Below are 19,730 nucleotides of genomic sequence, written 5' to 3' on the forward strand. Positions count from 1 at the left end.
CCGCCGCAAAAACCAGCGACTTGGGAGGAAGTGGCAGTCACGACTTGGAGAGCTAGCGGCGCGATCTAGGGCTGCCTCAGTTTCCTAAGAGTTGAGAACAGAGAGAAGGGTCTCCTCCATTGAAGTGAGGCAGAGGGGCAGACTCCGACAGTCTCATCCCTCATCTTGGATGCTTTGAGAAAGGAGAGAAACTCTCCTGCGGTGCCCAGAACCGACGCGGGACGCCTGGAGCCGGGCGCAGGCCGCGGGGCGGGGACTCCAACTTGCGCGCTAGGCGACTGTAGTCTGGCCCTGCTAGTGGCCGTCGGGGTGGGGGTGGGAGGGCGGAGAGAGGCGGATTAATCCCTTAATTACGCGGTGATCGGCGTGGCACCTGCTTTCTGCCCGCCCGGCTCCCAGGGGACCCCGGCTCTGGGGGGTGGAGAGAGAAGGAAGGAGGAAGGGCGCGCGGAGGCACGCACGGTACCCAGGCGCGCCGGCAGGAGAGCGGCACCGTGGCTGGGGCAGCGCGTAGAGGCTGTGGAGGGGCTTACGGCTCCCGGCCCGCGGGTCTTAGACCCAGGGGCTGGGCCCCGAGCCCCCAGCCCCGGTCCCCACCTCGTCGCGCCATGCTGCGCTACCTGCTCAAAACGCTGCTGCAGATGAACTTGTTCGCGGACTCCTTGGGCGGGGACATCTCCAACTCCAGCGACCTGCTCTTTGGCTTCAACTCCTCAGTGGCGGCGCTCAACCACAGCCTGGTGCCCCCCGGAGATCCTTCTCTCAACGGTAAGACCCTGCCCCACGGGGACTTCAGATCCAGGGATGGGGGTAAGGTGCGAGGGAGGCGCGGACGAGGAAGCCCAAAGCGCTCCTGCCTTAAGGTCCGGGACCAAGCGGCGCTCTCCAGCGCTTCCCAGCGCCTCCCGGGTGGTGGGAACCAATGGGTAGTTTGGGGCTTAACACATCTTAGTGATGATATCGTCGGGAGGTCGAGGGTTTGGGAGGAGATGGCTACGGAGTCCACCACTTCTCACCTCCCCAACCGACGCCCACGGCCACCCCAGGTGAGAAGAACCGGAGTATGGGAGGCCCGGACCCACTGCGCCGAGGGTAGAGGAGGGGGCGCGGTCACCCGAGGGCCTGGGCCAAGCCGGGCCACTCGGTGACCCACCCAGGCCTCAGGTTTCCCTTCTGGAGCCTAAGTTTTCTAAGAACTCACTTAGGACGAGGGTGATGACGCCAAAATGTTTAATGTGTTTGCTACAGAAGACGACAGCGGCGGCGGCCGTTTCAGGGAAACTTACAAGTTTGCCCCTCAGAGGTAGAACTCACTGCAGGCCCACCCCGGCAGAGCTGCGGCAGGCGGGCAGCGCCGGCGGGGAGGTCATTACCTCTAATTACGGTGATTAATAAATGACTGAGACAGCGCGCTATCCCGGAGCGCGGCGGGGCGGCGGCGAGAGGGCACCGCCGGGGGCTTGGAGAGAGCCCGATGGCGCCCCTGCCGGCCACATCGGAAACTCGCGCTTCCCTGAACACCTTTGCGGTTGATCCCTCTTTGGAGGTCACAGCCTCCATCCTCCTCTGCCTCTACCCTCCCCAATCTATCAGCACCGTGCTGGGGACTGCAAGGTGGCCAGAAAGAAGACCGGCCAAGAGTGTGTTTGTGAGCGGGGTGCTCCAGGTGCTGGGGGAGGAGTCCCAGAGCCCCATTAGCATGGCCATTAGCTATTCATTAGCTGCTGCGAAGCATCTCCTGAGACCGGGAATGACAGGGAAGAAATTCCAGAGAAAGGGCGCCCGCAGCTGTGTCTACAGGAATTAAGGGGAAAGAGCCGATGAGAAGGGCGTGGTATGTGTGGAGGGAGCACGGAGGAAGAAATTGGGGAATGATCTGGGATTCCCCAGTCTCTTGACCCTCCTAGGTTCCTAGGGGGATTAAGCACAGCACCCTCCCCACAGACACTTTGGAAACCTCTCTGCTCCCCCAGCGCTCTTATAGAGTGTTGTCGCCACACATTGCCTCCTTTAAACTCGAAAATGTAAGGAGGTGCGTTGATGGTCACATTTTGCGACCGAGGAAACAAACTCAGAAAGGATGAATAATATCCCAGTAGTCACAAAAGCAGTGTAAAGTTTGACAACAACCAATTCCCATTACACCCGAGGTTATGTGAAGGGCGGAAAGGGAATATTGGAGCCTGGAAAAGTCTGATTCGGGTGGAAACTGTAGAGATCAAGATAAGGTAAGGTGGGCCAGGGAGAAACAGCCCTTAAATAAGGGTAGATTAGCCATATTCATGGCACCTTCTCCCAAGTTCTTTACATACACCATGGTCTTATGACAACCCATCACAACTCCCACATTATAGGTAAAGAAACTTCGACCCAGAGAAGTTCATAATTTGCCCTAGTTCTTACAGCTAGGAAGTGTTGGCATCTGAGATTCCAACCCTGGTCAGCTCCATAACATTTCTTGAGCATTAACCACTACAGGGCTGCCCACCGAGGGTCTGGTCTGCCTGAATGGGGACCGGAATGGGATAGAGGAGAAGAGACGAGTGAGAAACAGAGATTTCCATCCAGGATGGAGGAAATCAAGAAAAATTTCTTCCTTCCCTAAATGGGAGGGAAACTGATCTTCCTGTCCCAAACCAGTTAAATACATTCTCCCCAGGATAGCACCAGGCTGGGGGCAAACCGTGCAGCTTTGTCTCAAGAACTTCTGAGAGCCGGCGCTGAAAATGAAACTCAGTACCAATCAGTGACTGGAAGCAAGAGGTCCCCGTGGGTTTTGGAACAGGGCCAGGGTGGGGATGGGCGGGAAGGCAGAGAACCGAACTGTGGAGTGGTCCTTGGTTAGTTAAGGACACCAGGTTAGGCGAGGCGGCAGCGACGCCTACTGGCCACTACGGGTTACAAATCCATTTTTGACGAAGCTGGGGGTGAGGTGACGTGTCAGCTCAACCAGCTCCTGGATCCTGGGTCCCAAACTGAAGATGAAAAGCGAGCCGAAGTCTGTAGACCAAGTGAGGGGCAGGAGCAGACATGCGGGTGAACGAATCTAAATGACCAAGAAAAATTAGAGGATTCTTAGTCTCTCTTGGCTACATCAACCTGTAGAATAATCTGTTGAAAACTATGCCTTCTGAGGAAAGGAGCGTTGCTCACTTTTCCATCCTCATTTGCGTTCAATTCTTGTGACTTAAAAAGACCAGGAAACATGGTTATCAGGGGGTGTCTGTGAGAAGGGCACTGTGCCCAGTTACAGAATCCAGGTTAAGGGCCGCTTCCAGTCCCAGGCCACAGCCCACCGTTCGCTTCTTCCCTTTCCTAAGGAGATCCCCAGACAGGGCCTCAGTCTCTCCATTTCAGTGGACAACCAAGTGTCAGCTCTTCACAGATGAGGGATGATCCGCGAACCAGCTCGGCTGGGGGACTGAAAACCAGTCGACTAGAGTCGTGGTCTACTTGCCAAGCCGTGATCGAGTCACTTTGCACTTGAACTTGGCAGGAGAGGAGGCCGGGGTCTTCAGCCTTCCTAGGAGCTTGCGTCCTCTACTGATCCCTGTTCGCAGGCGTCTCCTTTCCTGCCTAAGAACATGCGGGGCAGATGCCTAGAAGGAGAAACTCGACCTTATCCACAGAGAGGGTGGGCCGGTGGGTTCTTTTTCTCTCTGGTGGCTCGGGCTCTCCGCTGATCTCCGGGTCTGAGTACTCTGCGCCATCCACCCCACCTCAGGGTCAAGGATCGGGCCGGAGGACGCGATGCCGCGCATCGTGGAGCAGCCGCCAGATCTGCTAGTCTCCCGAGGCGAGCCGGCCACATTGCCCTGTCGCGCGGAGGGCCGGCCCCGGCCCAACATCGAGTGGTACAAGAATGGGGCGCGCGTGGCTACGGCGCGCGAGGACCCTCGCGCCCACCGCCTGTTGCTACCCAGCGGCGCCCTCTTCTTCCCGCGCATCGTGCACGGGCGCCGCGCGCGGCCAGACGAGGGTGTCTACACTTGCGTGGCGCGCAACTACCTGGGGGCAGCGGCTAGTAGAAACGCCTCTCTAGAAGTGGCAGGTAGGAGTCTGCTGGTCGCTGCCAGAGCTTCGGGGAGGTGGGAGGGCAGCGGGTAATCCCATCCGAAGCCAGTCCCAACCTCACCCCATCAGCAGCCTCCCTTAAACCTTCTCCTTGGCCAGAGGAGGAAGCGGGCCTGGTCTTGTCGCGGCCGGAGAAGAGTTCCGGCCTGCGGTGGTGATCCAGCTCTTCCCCCAAACACTTTCCTGGGTCCTCACCTAGTTATGTCACCCCACACCCTATTTATTCCTCTGGTCATTCATTCTGGCTTTCTCTCTTTCTTCCTCTCTCCAGTCCTCCGAGATGATTTCCGGCAGTCTCCTGGGAATGCGGTGGTGGCAGTGGGGGAGCCAGCCGTAATGGAATGCGTGCCCCCCCGCGGCCACCCAGAGCCTTCGGTATCCTGGAAGAAGGATGGTGTCAGACTCAAGGAGGAGGAGGGGAGGATCACGGTGAGGGGTGAGACCAGGGCTGGGGATCTCACTGGGAGCCAGGTCCTGACCAGGAACATCCTGAAGGTCAGGCCTCTAGGCTAGAGGTCTGGGACAAGTGTCAAAGGAGGAAGGTCTGAATCTAAAGGTCTTGGAAGCGTTGAGGCGGGGGGGAAATGTCCTGGAAGCAGTAAGAGATTTTAAATTGGGGCATTAGCTGACGAGAGGCTGAGAGTCAGCTACTGAGTGGGGGATAAATCAGCATGGGTAGGATGGAATTGGTGTAAGAAGGTTGGGGTATGATGCCCCATGGACTGGTGGGAGGTGGTCTGGGCTATGGGAGCAAAGATACACCTGAGCCCTACCTTGGGCAAATCACTTAAGGATTCCTTAAAGGGCTTCCCTGGTGGCTCAGATGGTAAAGAATTTGCCTGCAGTGCAGGAGACCTGGGTTCAATCCCTAAGTCAGGAGGATCCCCTGGAGATCCTCCAGTGGGTTGCATGGCAACCACTCCAGTATTCTTGCCTGGAGAATCCTATGGACAGAGGAGCCTGGCAGGCTCCATGGGGTCACAAAGAGTTGGACACGACTGAGTGACTACTACTACTATAAGTGGGTCAGCTTCACTGGTCTGCTTCATTGGCTTGCTTCGAGGATCAAATAAACAAGTGTGCTTTCATGGCTATAAAGGACCAAATTCTCCCTGATTACTCTGCAGATCCGTGGAGGGAAGCTGATGATGTCACACACTTTCAAGAGCGATGCAGGGATGTATGTGTGCGTGGCCTCCAACATGGCAGGAGAACGGGAGAGTGGGGCAGCCAAACTTGTGGTCCTGGGTAGGCTTGTGCAGGTTGGGAGTTACGGGAGTGGGCAGCCCGGGGAGTGAGTAGCTGTGCAGACCCACGGACTCTTCACTCCCCCCACCCCTCCACAGAGCGTCCCTCCTTCCTGCGTAGACCAGTCAATCAGGTGGTCCTGGCTGGTGCCCCCGTGGACTTCCCGTGTGAGGTGCAAGGGGATCCCCCTCCTCATCTACGCTGGCGCAAGGAGGATGGGGAACTGCCCACAGGCAGGTGAGAAGCCCCCTCCTACTGCCTGTAAGGAGACCCAATCCGCTCAAGAACATACCCAGCCCTAGAAAACTGGAAAAAGAAAAAGAAGGTAGATGCCTCTCACTGGACCATGCAGTCTGTTCCCAGAGCCTGTGGCCCTGCCCCAGCCAGTCTCCACCTGCATTCACGGGTCCATGAGTACCAGCTTCTGTCCCTGCAGAGGTCTACCTTGTCCTTATGTACCCCGATTCTGGTGTCCGTCCTGAGGGATGTGAGAAGGGGTCTGTAGTTGTGGCCAACCCAGCCTGGGGGTGGGGAGGGGAGCAGGTACGAGATCCAGAGCGACCACAGCCTTCGGATCGGGCGTGTGAGCGCTGAAGATGAGGGGACATACACTTGTGTGGCGGAGAACAGTGTGGGCCGCGCCGAAGCATCCGGCTCCCTCATCGTTCACGGTGAGCGCCTCCACCACCCTGGCCGGCCTTGGCAGGCATGGGACAGGGGCAGATGGAGGATGGGTGGAGGTGGAGAATGCGGAGAAAGGACAGAGCAGGAGATATGCGTGGGTCCCCGGAGACTCCAGTGTTCTTGCCTGGAGAATCCCCGTGGACTGAGGAGCCTGGCGGGCTACAGGCCCTGGGGTCGCCAAGAGTTGGGCACGACTAAGCACACACACCCTGAAACTTCTAGGAGGAGAGGATGGAGGAGAAAGCTAAACAGGCTTGAGCAGGAGACAGACATCTGCTCCTGCCTAAGCCGAGCTCAGGCTTCTCTCTCCTGTTCCTTCCGCCTCCCTTCTTAGTGCCCCTGACTCCCTGTTCCTTTATCTCCCTCTCCTTCCCAGTCCCACCCCAGCTGGTGACCCAACCCCAGGACCAGATGGTGGCTCCTGGTGACAGCGTGGCTTTCCAGTGCGAGACCAAAGGAAACCCGCCGCCTGCCATCTTCTGGCAGAAGGAGGGAAGTCAAGTAGGTGGCCAGCTCCCAGGGCCTGTCCGCAGCTCCTCCTCTGGGTCTCAGCCTCCCTCCTCTTACATTCTGCAAGCTTCTCTCTGGGCTTCGGCCTTACCTTTCCTCCCAGAAACCCGTGCGGGTTATTTGGGAGGATTAAATAAGAAAAGGAATATAAAAGGCTTGGAACAAAGGAGAATATAGTTAGGTGGCAGGGAACAGTCCTATATGGGAATTCCTTGGAGAATCTTTCTGTTTTGGACAAGGCTATCCAGAGGATGTGGGCTTTCTGGGTGGCACTTGTGGTAAAGAATCCGCCTGCCAGTGCAGGAGAGATAAGAGACTGGGGTTCAATCCCTGGGTCAGGAAGATTCCCCTGGAGAAGGGAGTGGCTACCCATTCCAGTATTCTTGCCTGGAGAATCCCCATGGACAGAGGAGCCTGGCGGGCTACAGTCCATGGGGTCGCAAAGAGTCAGACGTGACTGAGCGACTTAACACACACGCATATGCTGAGGATGTGGCAGATCCAACTAGATCCTTCCTCCTCCCCACGCCTGGGCCTGGACTTTAATATCCTGCTCTGGCAAGGGAGTTGCATACCAAAGCCCAGGGTAGAACGTGACAGGCTCACCTACTTGCGAAAGACTTCCAGCAGGGGGAGCTCACACTCACCCCGCTTTAACCTTCACAGGCAAATCTCAGAATTCTGAGATGAGCCTGTCATGTTCTACCCTGAGCGGCTTTGGTATGGAACTCAGCATAAAACAAAATCGACCCGGGGTCTCCCGCATTGCAGGCTGATTCTTTACCAGCTGAGCTACCAGGGAAGCCCATAAAACAAAATTTAAGTCTGATTAAACCCACCCTACTAGGAAACCAGGTCACCACCTCACTGCATATCCACAGCCCCAATTTTTCAATATCTTTTCTAGCACTGCAAACTGCTACAATTTAAATTATATTCTTAAGTGAATGAAAATGCTGATAATAGGGACCTCCCAGGTGGTCCAGTGGCTAAGACTCCGCGCTCCTAATGCCGGGGGGTCTGGGTTTGATGCCTGGTCAGGGAACTAGATCCTATGTGCCTCCACTGAGTTCGCATGCCCCAACTAAAGATCCCACATGCTGCAACAAAGACCCGGTGCAACTAAGACCCAGTGCAGCCACATACATAAATATTTTTTAAAATGCTGATGGTAATAGAGGGTGGGAATAGGTATCAGTCAGGGGCTCAGCGTGGTGTCATTTTTCCTGAAACCCAAACCTGCTTCCCTACCTTCTGTGCCTCTAAGGTAAAATGTTAGAACTGGAAAGAAGCAGAACATACTTAATATTTCTCACTCAATCTATTGAAAGAGTTTCAGGGTAATTACTTGATTTAATCCTTAAAACTATCCTCTAAGAGTCAAATTTGGGGAAATTGGTTCTCGGGAAGGTTAACTAGCTTGCTCAGATTTCCCCAACTAGTAAAGCTGGGATGTGTACCCCTAAATCATCTAATAAAACTCCCTTACTGTTGTGAATAGGCTTAATTAGTTTGCCTTAGGCCACAAAACTGGCTAGGGACAGCGTTATGAACTAGAACCTTAGGAATCCTCTGGATCCTGGGGTTGCTGAGAATGCGGACCTCTCCCTGGCAGCTGCCACCGGGCTCTGTTGCTTGCTCTGTCCCCAGGCTCTGCTCTTCCCCAGTCAGCCGCTTCAGCCCACTGGGCGCTTCTCAGTCTCTCCCAGAGGCCAGCTCAACATCACTGAAGTGCAGAGCAGGGATGCAGGCTACTACGTTTGCCAGGCTGTCAGTGTGGCTGGCAGCGTCCTGGCCAAGGCTCTGCTGGAGGTAAAAGGAGGTACGTGCCCATGGAGATAGGGCTGGAAGGAGATAATAGCCGAAACAGGTCTGTTTTTCTTGAATTCTATGTAATATGTCTGCACGGGGAGAGGCATGTTCCTGGCACATGTCCGTGAAGTTTGGGGATCAGGTAGAGAAGCCACTAATGGATGGCTGATCCCAGGCAGAGACAACACGTGGTTAGGGAAGCCCCTCCAATATCCAGGGGAGGGGAAGTGAAGGGGTAGAGACGAGGACAAGGGGCTGGTTGCCTGAACCCAGGACCCTCCCCTGAGACGCCCAAGTTCTTCCTCTCTCAGCTTCCCTGGAAGGACTGCCTCCCATCATCCTCCAGGGACCAGCCAACCAGACGCTGGCACTGGGCTCCTCCGTGTGGCTGCCATGCAGAGTGAGCGGGAATCCCCAGCCTAGTGTCCAGTGGAAGAAGGATGGGCAGTGGCTGCAAGGGGATGACGTCCAACTCAGTGTAATGGCCAATGGTACCCTGTACATCGCCAGCGTGCAGGTCAGTCTCACTCCTGGAGCCCAAGTACTGAGAACGGCCGTGTGGTCCGTGTGCCCCACTCTAGTGCCTGCTGCGACTTGAACTCCGTCTCTGCCCCTCTGCTCTCAGACCACCTAGAGCAGGGGTCCCCGATCCCCAGGCCATGGGCCGGTACTGGTCCGGGCCTCTTAGGAGCCGGCCCCCACAGCAGGAGGTGAGCAGCAGGTGAGCAAGTGAAGCTTCACCCGTATTTACAGCCGATCCTTACTGCTCACATAACCGCCTGCGCTCTGCCTCCTATCAGATCAGCGGTGGCTGGCATTAGATTCTCACAGGAGTGTGAACCCTACTGTGAACTGCACATGGGAGGGATCTAGGTGGCGTGCTCCTTATGAGAATCATCCCCAAACTACCCTCCTATTCATGGAAAAGTTGTCTTCCATTTTGGCACTGGTCCCTGGTGGGACAGCATCCTCCCCATCCTCCTATACACCCACCCCCACCCTTCGCCCTGCCCTGCTCACTCCCAGCGTGCCAGTTCCCTCACCCTCTCCTGCAGGAGGGGCACATGGGATTCTATAGCTGTGTGGCCAGGAGCTCCACGGGGGAGGCCGCCTGGAGTGGCTGGCTTAGGAGGCGGGGTGAGTTTTTCCTTTGTTCTCTTGTTTTTTGCCAGCACCACTCTTCTCCAAATTGGCCTCAAAGGTGGTCAATACCTCCCCACCAAACCCCAGAACTGGTTTTATCTTCCAAAGGCCATGGCTGTGGCTGTGGGGGTGGGGAAGAGGACAGAAGTGGTACCCGTGGGAGCAGATGTGAGCAGGGTCAGTTCACTCTGTCCCCCGCTCCTGCGTCACCATTCTCAAGGCTCCTCTGGGAAGGAGGACGATTACATCGGGGCCATCTTTTCCCCACCCTTCTACTCAAAGATTATCTCCTCACTGCAGAAGACTGGGGAGCAACACCAGACCCCCCTACAGAACCCAGTACGCCTCCGGGACCTCCATCGCAGCCTGTGGTCACTGAGATCACCAAGAACAGCGTTACTCTGACCTGGAAGCCCAACCCACAGGCTGGGGCCACAGTCACCTCGTATGTGATAGAGGCCTTCAGGTACAGAGGAAGTTTCCCATGCAAACCTGGAAAACTACCCGGAGGCACCCCTGCGTCCTCAAAAGTCTTGGCTGTGGTGGGAAGAGGTTTACCAGTTCTGTCTCCCCAGCTGAGGAGCAGTTAGAGGGGGGCGAGAGAGAGGGATGAGAGGGAACAGACAGCTTGGGCTGGCACAGCCCTGTCACCTCATTCTTGTAGCCAAGCCGCTGGTAACACGTGGCGGACCGTGGCGGATGGCGTGCAGCTAGAGACACACACGGTCAGCGGTCTGCAGCCCAGTACCACCTACCTCTTCCTGGTGCGAGCGGTGGGAGCCTGGGGCCTCAGTGAGCCCAGCCCTGTCTCTGAGCCTGTCCGCACCCAGGGTGAGTAAGGCCCGGATCTCTGGATCACAGGTATGGCATGCAATGCCCCAGAGCACCCTCTGCCCACAAGTCATGGCACCTACCTGGTTCCAGCTTCTGTCCTGGTGGCTGGGCCTGGAATAGGAAGTCATGCTTCCCTTTCACTGAGGGGACAAGAGAAGAGGAGAGAGATTGATTCAGTCATCTTGGTAGCTCCTCCCTTCTGTTTACTTACAGCTAACAGGACTAGAAGGAAACTTGGAGGGACATCTTCATGTAAGAGATGAGGAACAAGGCCCTTAAAGATGCATATAGGGAATCTCCAGGCGGCCCAGTGGTTAGGACTCCATGCTTCCTTCCACTGCAGGGAGCACAGGTTCAACCTCTGTTCAGGGAACCAATATTCTGCATGCCATGCATTGAGGCAAAGAAAAAAAGAAAAAACACATAAATCTGCAAAGAACTGACTCATTGGAAAAGACCCTGATGCTGGGAAAGATTGAAGGCAAAAGGAGAAGAGGGTGGCAGAGGATGAGATGGTTAGATAGCATCACCAACAGAGTGGACATGAATCTGAGCACTAACTCTGGGAGATAGTGAAGGACAAGGAAGCCTGGCCTGCTGCAGTCTGTGGGGTCTCAAAGAGTTGGACACAAGCTAGCAACTGATAACACAACAAATATATGCAGAAAGCTGGATACCCTGGCCCACCTCTGGAAACTCTTCCCCTGACCAGCCCTCTCCTGACCCTGGGATGGGCTCCAAAGTATTAAGTAGCAGTTTGTGGGGCAGGGCAGGGGTGGGACATACACAGGCCCTCAGTCCTGACTCCCCCATCCCAGAGGCCCTTGCTGAGTGGGCTGTTTGGTCAACAGACAGCAGTCCATCCAGGCCAGTGGAGGACCCATGGAGAGGCCAGCAGGGACTGGCCGAAGTGGCTGTGCGTCTGGAGGAGCCCGTGGCCCTTGGGCCCCGGACTCTGCAGGTGTCCTGGACCGTGAGTGTGGCCCAGGGATGAGCGTGAGGGCAGGCATGATGATGGGGGACACAGGAGAACGTGTATGGGAGTGTGCGAGGTGCGTGGCTGGGGAAGACAGGTAGCGGAGGAGGGGCTGGGACAGGAGGACTTGTTGCCTCCAGCCCCTCTCTGGCATCCTCTGTCCTGTCTCCCATAGGTAGACGGCCCAGTCCAGCTGGTGCAAGGTTTCCGGGTGTCTTGGAGGGTAGCAGGTCCTGATGGGGGAAGCTGGTCGGTGCTGGACCTACCATCCCCAAGCCAGCAAAGTACTGTGCTAAGGGGACTCCCCCCAGGGACCCAAGTCCAGATCAAGGTGCAAGCTCAAGGCCAGGAGGAGCTGGGGGTTGAAAGCCCCTTGGTGACCAGGAGCATTCCTGAGGAGGGTGAGGGAGTGGGTCACAGCGCTGATGGGTGGACAGGAGGGGAGAGAGAGAGGGGGGAGGAGGAAGGTTTGCCTGGGGAGGGCAAGGGATGGGGGGTGGGGGGAGGAGACACGCCTCTCAGTTCCCTAAGAGGTTAGACCTGGGAGGATGAGCAAGGCTGGGGCTGGAGGGGCAGCTTGCAATGACTGTCTGTGTCCTTCTCACCATGCTCCACCCTGGCCCAGCCCCCAGTGGTCCCCCCCAGGGAGTGGCCGTGGCCTTGGGGGGTGAAGGCAACAGCAGTATCACTGTGTCCTGGGAACCTCCGCTCCCCTCACAGCAAAATGGGGTCATCGAGGAATACCAGGTGCAGGGGTTGAGAAGGGCCTGGGTGGGCCGGCTGGCGGGGAAGGGAGAGGGAGGACCTCGGGTTTAGGATCAGGGAGGAGGGATCCTAGGACTGGCTTTGGGACTGGAGGTGAGGTCCGGGGAGAGGAGAGAGGTTTCAGAGTGCTCTCTCCGAGTGAATTACGCCTGGCTGAGGCGTCATTCCCACCATGCAGAGATCCACTCTGACTCTCTAAGCCCGGGTCTCGGCCTCCCCAGATCTGGTGCCTGGGCAATGAGAGCCGCTTTCATCTCAACCGGTCCGCGGCGGGCTGGGCGCGCTCGGCGGTGCTGCGGGGACTGCTTCCCGGTCTCCTCTACCGGACCCAGGTCGCGGCGGCCACCAGCGCGGGCGTGGGCGTAGCCAGCGCCCCGGTGTCGGTGCAGCTGCGTGAGTCCGGAGCGGGTGGGAGGGAGGAGCTGGGGTTTCGGGAGTGGGGTGGGGGGTGTCCTGGGGTAGGGGTGCCTCTACTCCCCTCACCTCTCTGACCCCCGCAGCGTCCCCGCCGGAGCTGGAGCCCGGGCTCGAGGCGGGCCCGGGGCTGGGGGAGCGGCTGGCGAGGGTGCTGCGGGAACCCGCTTTCCTCGCTGGCAGCGGCGCCGGCTGCGGGGCGCTGCTCCTCGGGCTCTGCGCCGCCCTCTACCGGCGCCAGAGGCAGCGCAAGGAGCTCAGTCACTACACCGGTGAGAGCCCGGCCCGGGGGTACCCGGGCGGCTGGGAGACTCGAAGGAGGGGTGGGCGGAGCCTTGAGATCTCGCTCCCCCAGGGAGGGAGGCGCGGAAGATGGAAAGAGAGAAAGAGAGTTCAGTTCAGCTCAGTCGCTCAGCTGTGTCCGACTCTTTGCGACCCCATGGACTGCAGCACGCCAGGCTTCCCTGGCCATCACCAACTCCCCAAGCTTGCTCAAACTCATGTCCATCGAGTCGGTGATGCCATCCAACCATCTTATCCTCTATCGTCCCCTTCTCTTCCTGCCTTCAATCTTTCCCCGCATCAGGGTCTTTTCAAATGAGTCAGTTCTTCTTATCAGGTGGTCAAAGTATTGGAGTTTCAGCTTCACCATCAATCCTTCCAGTGAACATTCAGGACTGATTTCCTTTAGGATGGACTCGTTTGATCTCCTTGCAGTCCAAGAAGCTCCCAAGAGTCTTCTCCAACACCACAGTTCAAAAGCATCAATTCTTTGGTGCTCAGCTTTCTTTGTAGTCCAGCTCTCACATCCATACATGACTACTGGAAAAACCATAGCTTTGACTAGACGGACCTTTGTTGGTAAAGTCAAGTCTCTGCTTTTTAATATGCTGTCTTGGTTGGTCATAGCTTTTCTTTAAAGCAGCAAGCGTCTTTTGATTTCATGGCTGCAATCACCATCTGCAGTGATTTTGGAGTCCAAAAAAATAAAGTCTGTCACTGTTTCCACTGTTTCCCCATCTATTTGCCATGAGGTGATGGGACCAGATGCCATGATCTTAGTTTTCTGAATGTTGAGCTTTAAGCCAACTTTTTCACTCTCATCTTTCACTTTCATCAAGAGGCTCTTTAGTTCTTCGTTTTCTGCTATAAGGGTGGTATCATCTGCATATCTCAGGTTATTGATTTTTCTCCCGGCAATCTTGATTCCAGCTTGTACTTCAGGAGGGACTCAGCTGCTGGTGGGGGCGGGGGGGATGGGGGAGAGGTCACGGGAGGGGTCTCACTTGAGTTCAGCCCCTTGGACAGAGTAGGGTGCCCACGATGGAATCGCCAGCGGTCGGGACTGCGGGGAGGGGGGAAAGGGCGGAGTCCAGAGGGGGCGGAGTCCAGAGGGGGCGGAGTCTGCAGAGAGAGGTGAGATTTTGTCATTTAGACTCCTGGTGTATGTGGAGGAACAAGCTCTGCAGTCAGCCCCAGTAGACAAGTGGGCTTCCCAGGTGACGCTAGTGGTAAAGAACCTACCTGCCAATGCAGGAAATGTAAGCGACGCGAGTTCGATCCTTGGGTTGGGAAGATGCCTTAGAGGAGGACATGGCCACCCACTCCAGTATTCTTGCCTGGAGAATCCCATGGACAGAAGAGCCTGGCAGGCTACACCCCATAGGGTCATAAATAGTCGGACACGACTGAGTGACTAACACTTTCAGTAGAGAAGGGGCAAGTCTGGTGGAGGGAGGGAAACTCACTTCCTGGAGCCTGGGGGCTGGAAGAGGGATTGTGGCCAGGATCCCAGGTGGTAAATTGTCAAGCAGGTCTGGATGGAAGGGAGGGGGGGCCCACTGAAAGGAGGAGACTTGAGTTCTCCTTCTTCCTGGGATGAGGCCTGTCTGGAAAGATCTGAGGTCTCTTAGATCAAAAGGTTCCATCTTGGCTACATGCAGGAGTTACTTGGGGAGCTTTAGAAAAATACTGATGCCTGAGTCAAAGCCCTAGGAATCCTGATGAACTTGGTCCAGGGTACCGCCTGAGTGGCGAAATTAGGACCAGAGCCAGGGAGTGGACAAGAATATGGATATTTCTGACTTTTCTTCCCATTTCCCCTCTTCTTTCTCCCACGGGTTCCTTTTCGGAAGCCTCCTTTGCCTACACACCTGCAGGTAAGACATTAGCTCTGCCTCCAGGGTGGGGAGTGGGGTTCAGATCCCAAGTGGGGGCGCTTCTCACAGTCTCCCCCTCATCTTCCCCAGTGTCGTTCCCACATTCAGAGGGCCTGTCAGCGGCCGGTTCCAGGTAATTCTCTCAGCTCAGCTCCCAAGGATGATCCCCTCCCCCAAGAGACCAGTCCCTCTGTCCCCATACCCGTCTGCCTCCTGGTGCTGAGCTTCTCCCTCCTCCCACCCCCACACCCCCCACTCCGGTCCTCAGCTCCCGTTACCCCTGCCTCCCTTACTTCGCTGGCCTCTGCAGGCTCTCTGACCCCAGGTTTCACCTGCTGTCCCTCAGGCCACCAATGGGCCTTGGCCCTGCTCCCTACCCGTGGCTGGCAGACTCGTGGCCTCACTCATCTCGGAGCCCTTCAGCCCAGGACCCCAGGGGAAGCTGCTGCCCGAGCAACCCTGACCCGGATGACAGATACTACAATGGTGAGGAGGGCTGCTTCCCTCCAGGGAGGGGGCAGCAGCAGGAGGCCCCACACCCCCTCTCCTCTCCACTGCTGGTGTAAACTGAAGGGGGCCAGGGCGTCTCTGTCTTGCTGAGGCTGCTCCGTCCTTGGGAGGCTCTTGGGAGTTGGGGGAGACTCTCTCGTGCCTAACCTTTACCCTGGCTTGGGGGTGGGGAAGATCACCAGCTTCCCTGGTGGCTCAGATGGTAAAGAATCTACCACAATGTGGGAGACCTGCGTTCGATCCCTGGGTCAGGAAGATCCCCTGAAGGGAATACTCTCCACTCCAGTATTCTTGCCTGGAGACTTTCATGGACAGAGAAGCCTGGTGGTCTACAGTCCATGGAGTCCCAAAGATTTGGACACAACTGAGCAACTAATACACACACAAACTTTACCCCCAGCTTGGGGTGGGGGGAAGAAGTGGGATCTCCTTTCTCCCTCCATTCTCCTGTCATCCTGTATTTTCCTGTCTCTGCCCCGTCTGCTCCCCTGGGCCTCCCCCTCTCTCCCGCTCAGAAGCAGGGATCTCCCTTTACCTGGCTCAGACGGCCCGGGGCACAGCCGCCTCTGCTGAGGGTCCTGTCTACAGCACCATTGACCCGGCCGGAGAGGAGCTGCAGACGTTCCACGGGGGGTTCCCCCCACATCCCTCAGGGGATTCAGGCACCTGGAGCCCGTATGCTCCCCCAGAATGGAGCCAGGGGGACAGTGGTATGACTCCAGTTCCCAGCACCCCCGTTTTGAGCCATGAGCAGCACCTCCCCAAGAGCATTCCCCACCCTTCCCCTCTGGGACCTAGCGCAGCACTTCCTTCTGATGTGTCTCACCTCTGCCTCTTTCCTGCCTGTGTCTTTTGCGCCCCCATCCTGTTCTCAGGAGCCAGGGGAGGCAAAGTGAAGCTTCTGGGAAAGCCTGTACAGATGCCCTCTCTCAACTGGCCAGAAGCCCTGCCTCCCCCGCCCCCCTCCTGTGAACTGAGCTGCCTAGAGGGGCCTGAGGAGGAGCTGGAGGGCAGGTAAGGATGCTCGCTGCCTGCAGATGCCTGTACACAAGGGCCCAGCCCAGGGCCTCCTGCCAGGGCAAGGAGGGAGAAGATGCTGGGAGAAGAAGGGAAGGGGCAACGGAAGGTCAAAGGGAGGGGCTGAAGCTACTCAGTCATCCTTACCCTCCCGCCTCTTTGCCCCCAGCTCAGACCCAGAGGAGTGGTGCCCACCGATGCCTGAGAGGAGCCATGCGGCAGAGCCCAGCTCCGGTGGGGGATGCTTGGTCCCTGCATCCCGAGGAGAAACCCCCTCTCCCACACCTTCCTATGGGCAGCAGTCCACGGCCACTCTCACCCCTTCACCTCCTGACCCTCCCCAGCCCCCCACTGACCTTCCCCATCTCCACCAGATGCCCAGGTAGGGAGGTATATAGTACCTTGCGTGTTACAGCCCTCTGTATGTATTTACTCAGTGTGTGGATGGATGGATGGATGAATCTGGGGTCCGGAGGTCTCATGACCATATTGGGGTGGAAGTGTGACCTGGGGAGAAATGTGGAGACAGACAAAGTCTCTCACTCCCTTCAGACTTTCTCCATCAGAGTGACCCTGCAAGCTTCCTCGGGCATTTCAGAGATGGCTTTCCTCATACTGCACTAGGGTGGGAGCCTTGTCGGGGGCATGCTGTGTCTTATTCATCTGAGTATTAGGCTGACTGATTAGCCCAGTGCCTGCTACAGAGTAGGCACTTAGTGTTTGCTGAGCAAACAAATGCAGTCTCGTGTCATTGCAGGAGGGTGCCCCTCGGGCCAAGCTCCCCTCTCAGTGTCTCCCAGCCCACCCTGAGTAGCCACAAAGGGAGGCCCGCTGGCCTGGGTGCTATTCCCTCCGGCCCCCATCACAGCCCCAGCCCCATCCCTGCTACAGCCGGCAGTGCCCCCGGTGAGTCTGCAGACCCCTCAGCTTGCCCCACACCTCCCCATCTTCCCGAAAGCTTGTTTCCCCTTCACCCTCAAGCCCCTTTCCTAACCCCCTCTCTTGTCCGCCCGTCCCGTCTCCCGATGCCGCAGGGAGAGCCCGGCCAGTGCCTGGAGAGCTGACTCCTCCATTGCACGGGCCCCGCGCCCGAATCCGGAAGAAACCCAAGGCTCTTCCCTATAGGCGGGAGCACAGTCCTGGAGGTGAGGGGTCCGTGAGCCTGGGAGACGGTGACAGGAGTGGGGACAGGCTAGAGGAGGGAGCCAGTGAACCCAAACCTCAGGCTGTTCCTTCACAGCCTCCCGGGGCCAGGGAGTGGGAGTAGGAGAAAGACTGGGGTCAGGAGAAGCAGGGGACCCTGCTGACAGCGGGTCTCTCCCCAGACCTGCCTCCGCCACCCCTGCCGCCACCAGAGGAAGAGGCAAGCTGGGCCTTGGGGCTGAGGGCAGCAGGCAGCATGTCCTCCTTGGAACGGGAGCGGGAGCACAGTGGGGAGAGGAGACTGGTGCAGGCCGCGCCCCTGGGGGGCCAGCGGCGCCCCCACCCAGATGGTAAGGAGGGCCACGGCTACAAAGAGGGCGGGCTTTGGGAGGGCAGCCTAGTGTTTGGAGGGTGCCAAGGGTGAGCTCATTTTCCAGCCAGCTCACCCTTGACCTCCAGCTGGGTTCATGCATCAACATCAAAGGCACTTGTCTCTCTAGCTTTCTCTGGGCAGAAATTCCTCCAGTTCCCAAATCATATCCTTCCCCAGGTCTGGAGCCCAGGTGCAGAGTGGGGGCTGGGCACTCTGTCCCTCCTTTCCCAAGGCCCTCTCTTCGTGGGGGGCTCCCTGCAGGCTTCTGAGCACGTGTTACATCAGGGCCACAGGCTGGGCCGGCTGCTGCTGCTTCTCAGTTCCCAGGATGGTCCGCCCTCCACTCTTCTTCCAGAGCTGGGGTGGCGGTCAGGGCGGCACGGGGCGGGGGGAGGCAGCCCTGTTCGGCCCCCTGCCTGAGTCCAGCTGCCCTTCTGTCTCCTGCTGCAGAAGAAGCCTGGCTCCCCTACAGCCGACCGAGCTTCCTGTCCCGGGGCCAGGGCACAAGCACCTGTTCCACAGCGGGCAGCAACTCCTCCAGAGGCTCCGGCAGCTCTCGGGGATCCCGGGGCCCCGGCCGGAGCCGGAGCCGAAGCCGGAGTCAGAGCCAAAGGCCCGGACAGAAGCGTGGAGAGGTGGGGGCCGGGGCTGGCCAAAAAATGAGAGTGGAGGGCTAGGGAGGTTGGGCCAAGGGACGATTACAAATAAGAAGGTATCAAGGGCTTGGGGTGGGGTGGGGGAGTGTCAAAAGGAAGGGACCCTGTGAGTAAGGAGGAAGGGAGGAGCCTGGAGCAGAGGTGACAAAGGATGGACACAGATGACCTAACAGAGGGGCCTGGGCTCCACAGGGGAGCAGGATCAGGAGAGGAGCTGACCAGAGAAGAGGCACATCCCCGCTGGGGCCTGTTGGCCCTGGGCCACAGCCTTGCAAGCCAGCCTCTCTCTCTTTCTAGGAACCAAGATGACCTTTGACGATAAGCTAGAAGTTCCACGGGGAAGGGCTTGTCCCTGGGCCAGGAATCTGCACGTGAGCCCCTCCCCCTGGTGAATGAGGGCTGAGCAGACAGGAGCGAGGAGGGGGTCTCCTCCTTCTCGCCATGATGCCTGGGGCTCCCTGAGGAATTGGCTTAGAAGCCAGAGAGCCAGATCTTTCCTTGCCATCTGAGACCCTTTCATAAAAAAACACAATAAAAAGAACGGATCAGAGACCTGAGCCCTGTTTGTCCGGTTTTGTGCAGGACGTAGGGAGGAAGGGGGCTGCGAGTGTGTGTGTATCCTCTGAACTTCAGTCGAAAGCACTAGGTGAGGGCAGGGCTAAGATGCCACCTGTCCTACCTCCAGAAGGAGCTGAACCACTGTCTCCCCAGTTACCACCAGAGGGACTTTCTACTAACCCAACCTCGAGAAACTTGTCCAACCGTCCCAGAGCCCCTCTTTCGGTGCTCTCCTCCACAATCGGGAAATACACCCTTTACAACAACAGCGGTCTTTCAAAACTCAAAGAAAGGATGAGTTCAAGGGGGAAATCCTGGCCAAGAAGGAAAAAGAGGCTTTTTCAGACACCCATCCCCACCCTTTCACAGAGGTGCAGAAGGCCACCTCTCAGCCAGATTAGCGTGCTAAGTTGCTTCAGTCGTGTCTGACTCTCTGCAACCCTGTTAACTGTAGGCCACCAGGCTCCTCTGTCCATGGGATTCTCCAGGCAAGAATACTGCAGTGGGTTGCCATGCCCTCCTCTAGGGGATCTTCCCGACCCAGCCATCAAACTCACGTCTCTTATGTCCCCTGCATTGTCAGGGGGGTTCTTTACCACTAGTGCCACCTGGAAAGCCCAATTAGCCAGATTAGGCTCCTAAGAGCCTATTACATAATAATTGGTTAGGCTGGCAGAGAAGTTTTTTTTTTTAATTTGGTCACAGGACTTCCCTGGTGTTCCAGTGGCGAAGACTCCACTCTCCCAATGCAGGGGGCTGGGGTTTGATCCCTGCTTGGGGAAGTAGACCTAAATAAATTAAAAAAAAAAAAAAGAAAATTTTGGCCACAAATACCATAGTCACCATCACTCCTG

General features: G+C 57.3%; 1 protein-coding gene across 3 annotated transcripts; it reads left to right on the top strand.

Moving 5' to 3' along the window:
* Nucleotides 1-345: 345 nt before the first annotated feature.
* ROBO3 (roundabout guidance receptor 3) lies at nucleotides 346-18,869 on the top strand. Of its 3 annotated transcripts, XM_043452673.1 has the most exons (28): nucleotides 346-768; nucleotides 3,725-4,051; nucleotides 4,346-4,503; nucleotides 5,202-5,322; nucleotides 5,421-5,559; nucleotides 5,866-5,993; nucleotides 6,383-6,507; nucleotides 8,167-8,338; nucleotides 8,640-8,845; nucleotides 9,384-9,465; nucleotides 9,772-9,937; nucleotides 10,136-10,302; nucleotides 11,157-11,278; nucleotides 11,457-11,682; nucleotides 11,907-12,028; nucleotides 12,268-12,439; nucleotides 12,547-12,732; nucleotides 14,596-14,619; nucleotides 14,710-14,752; nucleotides 14,966-15,105; nucleotides 15,645-15,839; nucleotides 16,005-16,143; nucleotides 16,316-16,528; nucleotides 16,904-17,052; nucleotides 17,181-17,291; nucleotides 17,472-17,639; nucleotides 18,113-18,297; nucleotides 18,616-18,869. In XM_043452673.1, exons 1-28 carry the CDS (start codon nucleotides 609-611, stop codon nucleotides 18,625-18,627), a joined length of 4,158 nt encoding a protein of 1,385 aa, XP_043308608.1. In that variant the 5' UTR covers nucleotides 346-608; the 3' UTR covers nucleotides 18,628-18,869. The 3 variants fall into 3 exon arrangements, 2 of the variants coding, with proteins under 2 accessions (XP_043308608.1, XP_043308609.1); XM_043452674.1 differs by lacking the exon at nucleotides 15,645-15,839; XR_006266493.1 differs by lacking the exons at nucleotides 17,472-17,639; nucleotides 18,113-18,297; nucleotides 18,616-18,869 and having other exon boundaries at nucleotides 16,316-16,380; nucleotides 16,521-16,528.
* The last annotated feature ends 861 nt before the right edge of the window (nucleotides 18,870-19,730 follow it).

Source organism: Cervus canadensis, chromosome 29 (genome assembly GCF_019320065.1).
Source record: "Cervus canadensis isolate Bull #8, Minnesota chromosome 29, ASM1932006v1, whole genome shotgun sequence".
Lineage (NCBI taxonomy): Eukaryota > Metazoa > Chordata > Mammalia > Artiodactyla > Cervidae > Cervus > Cervus canadensis.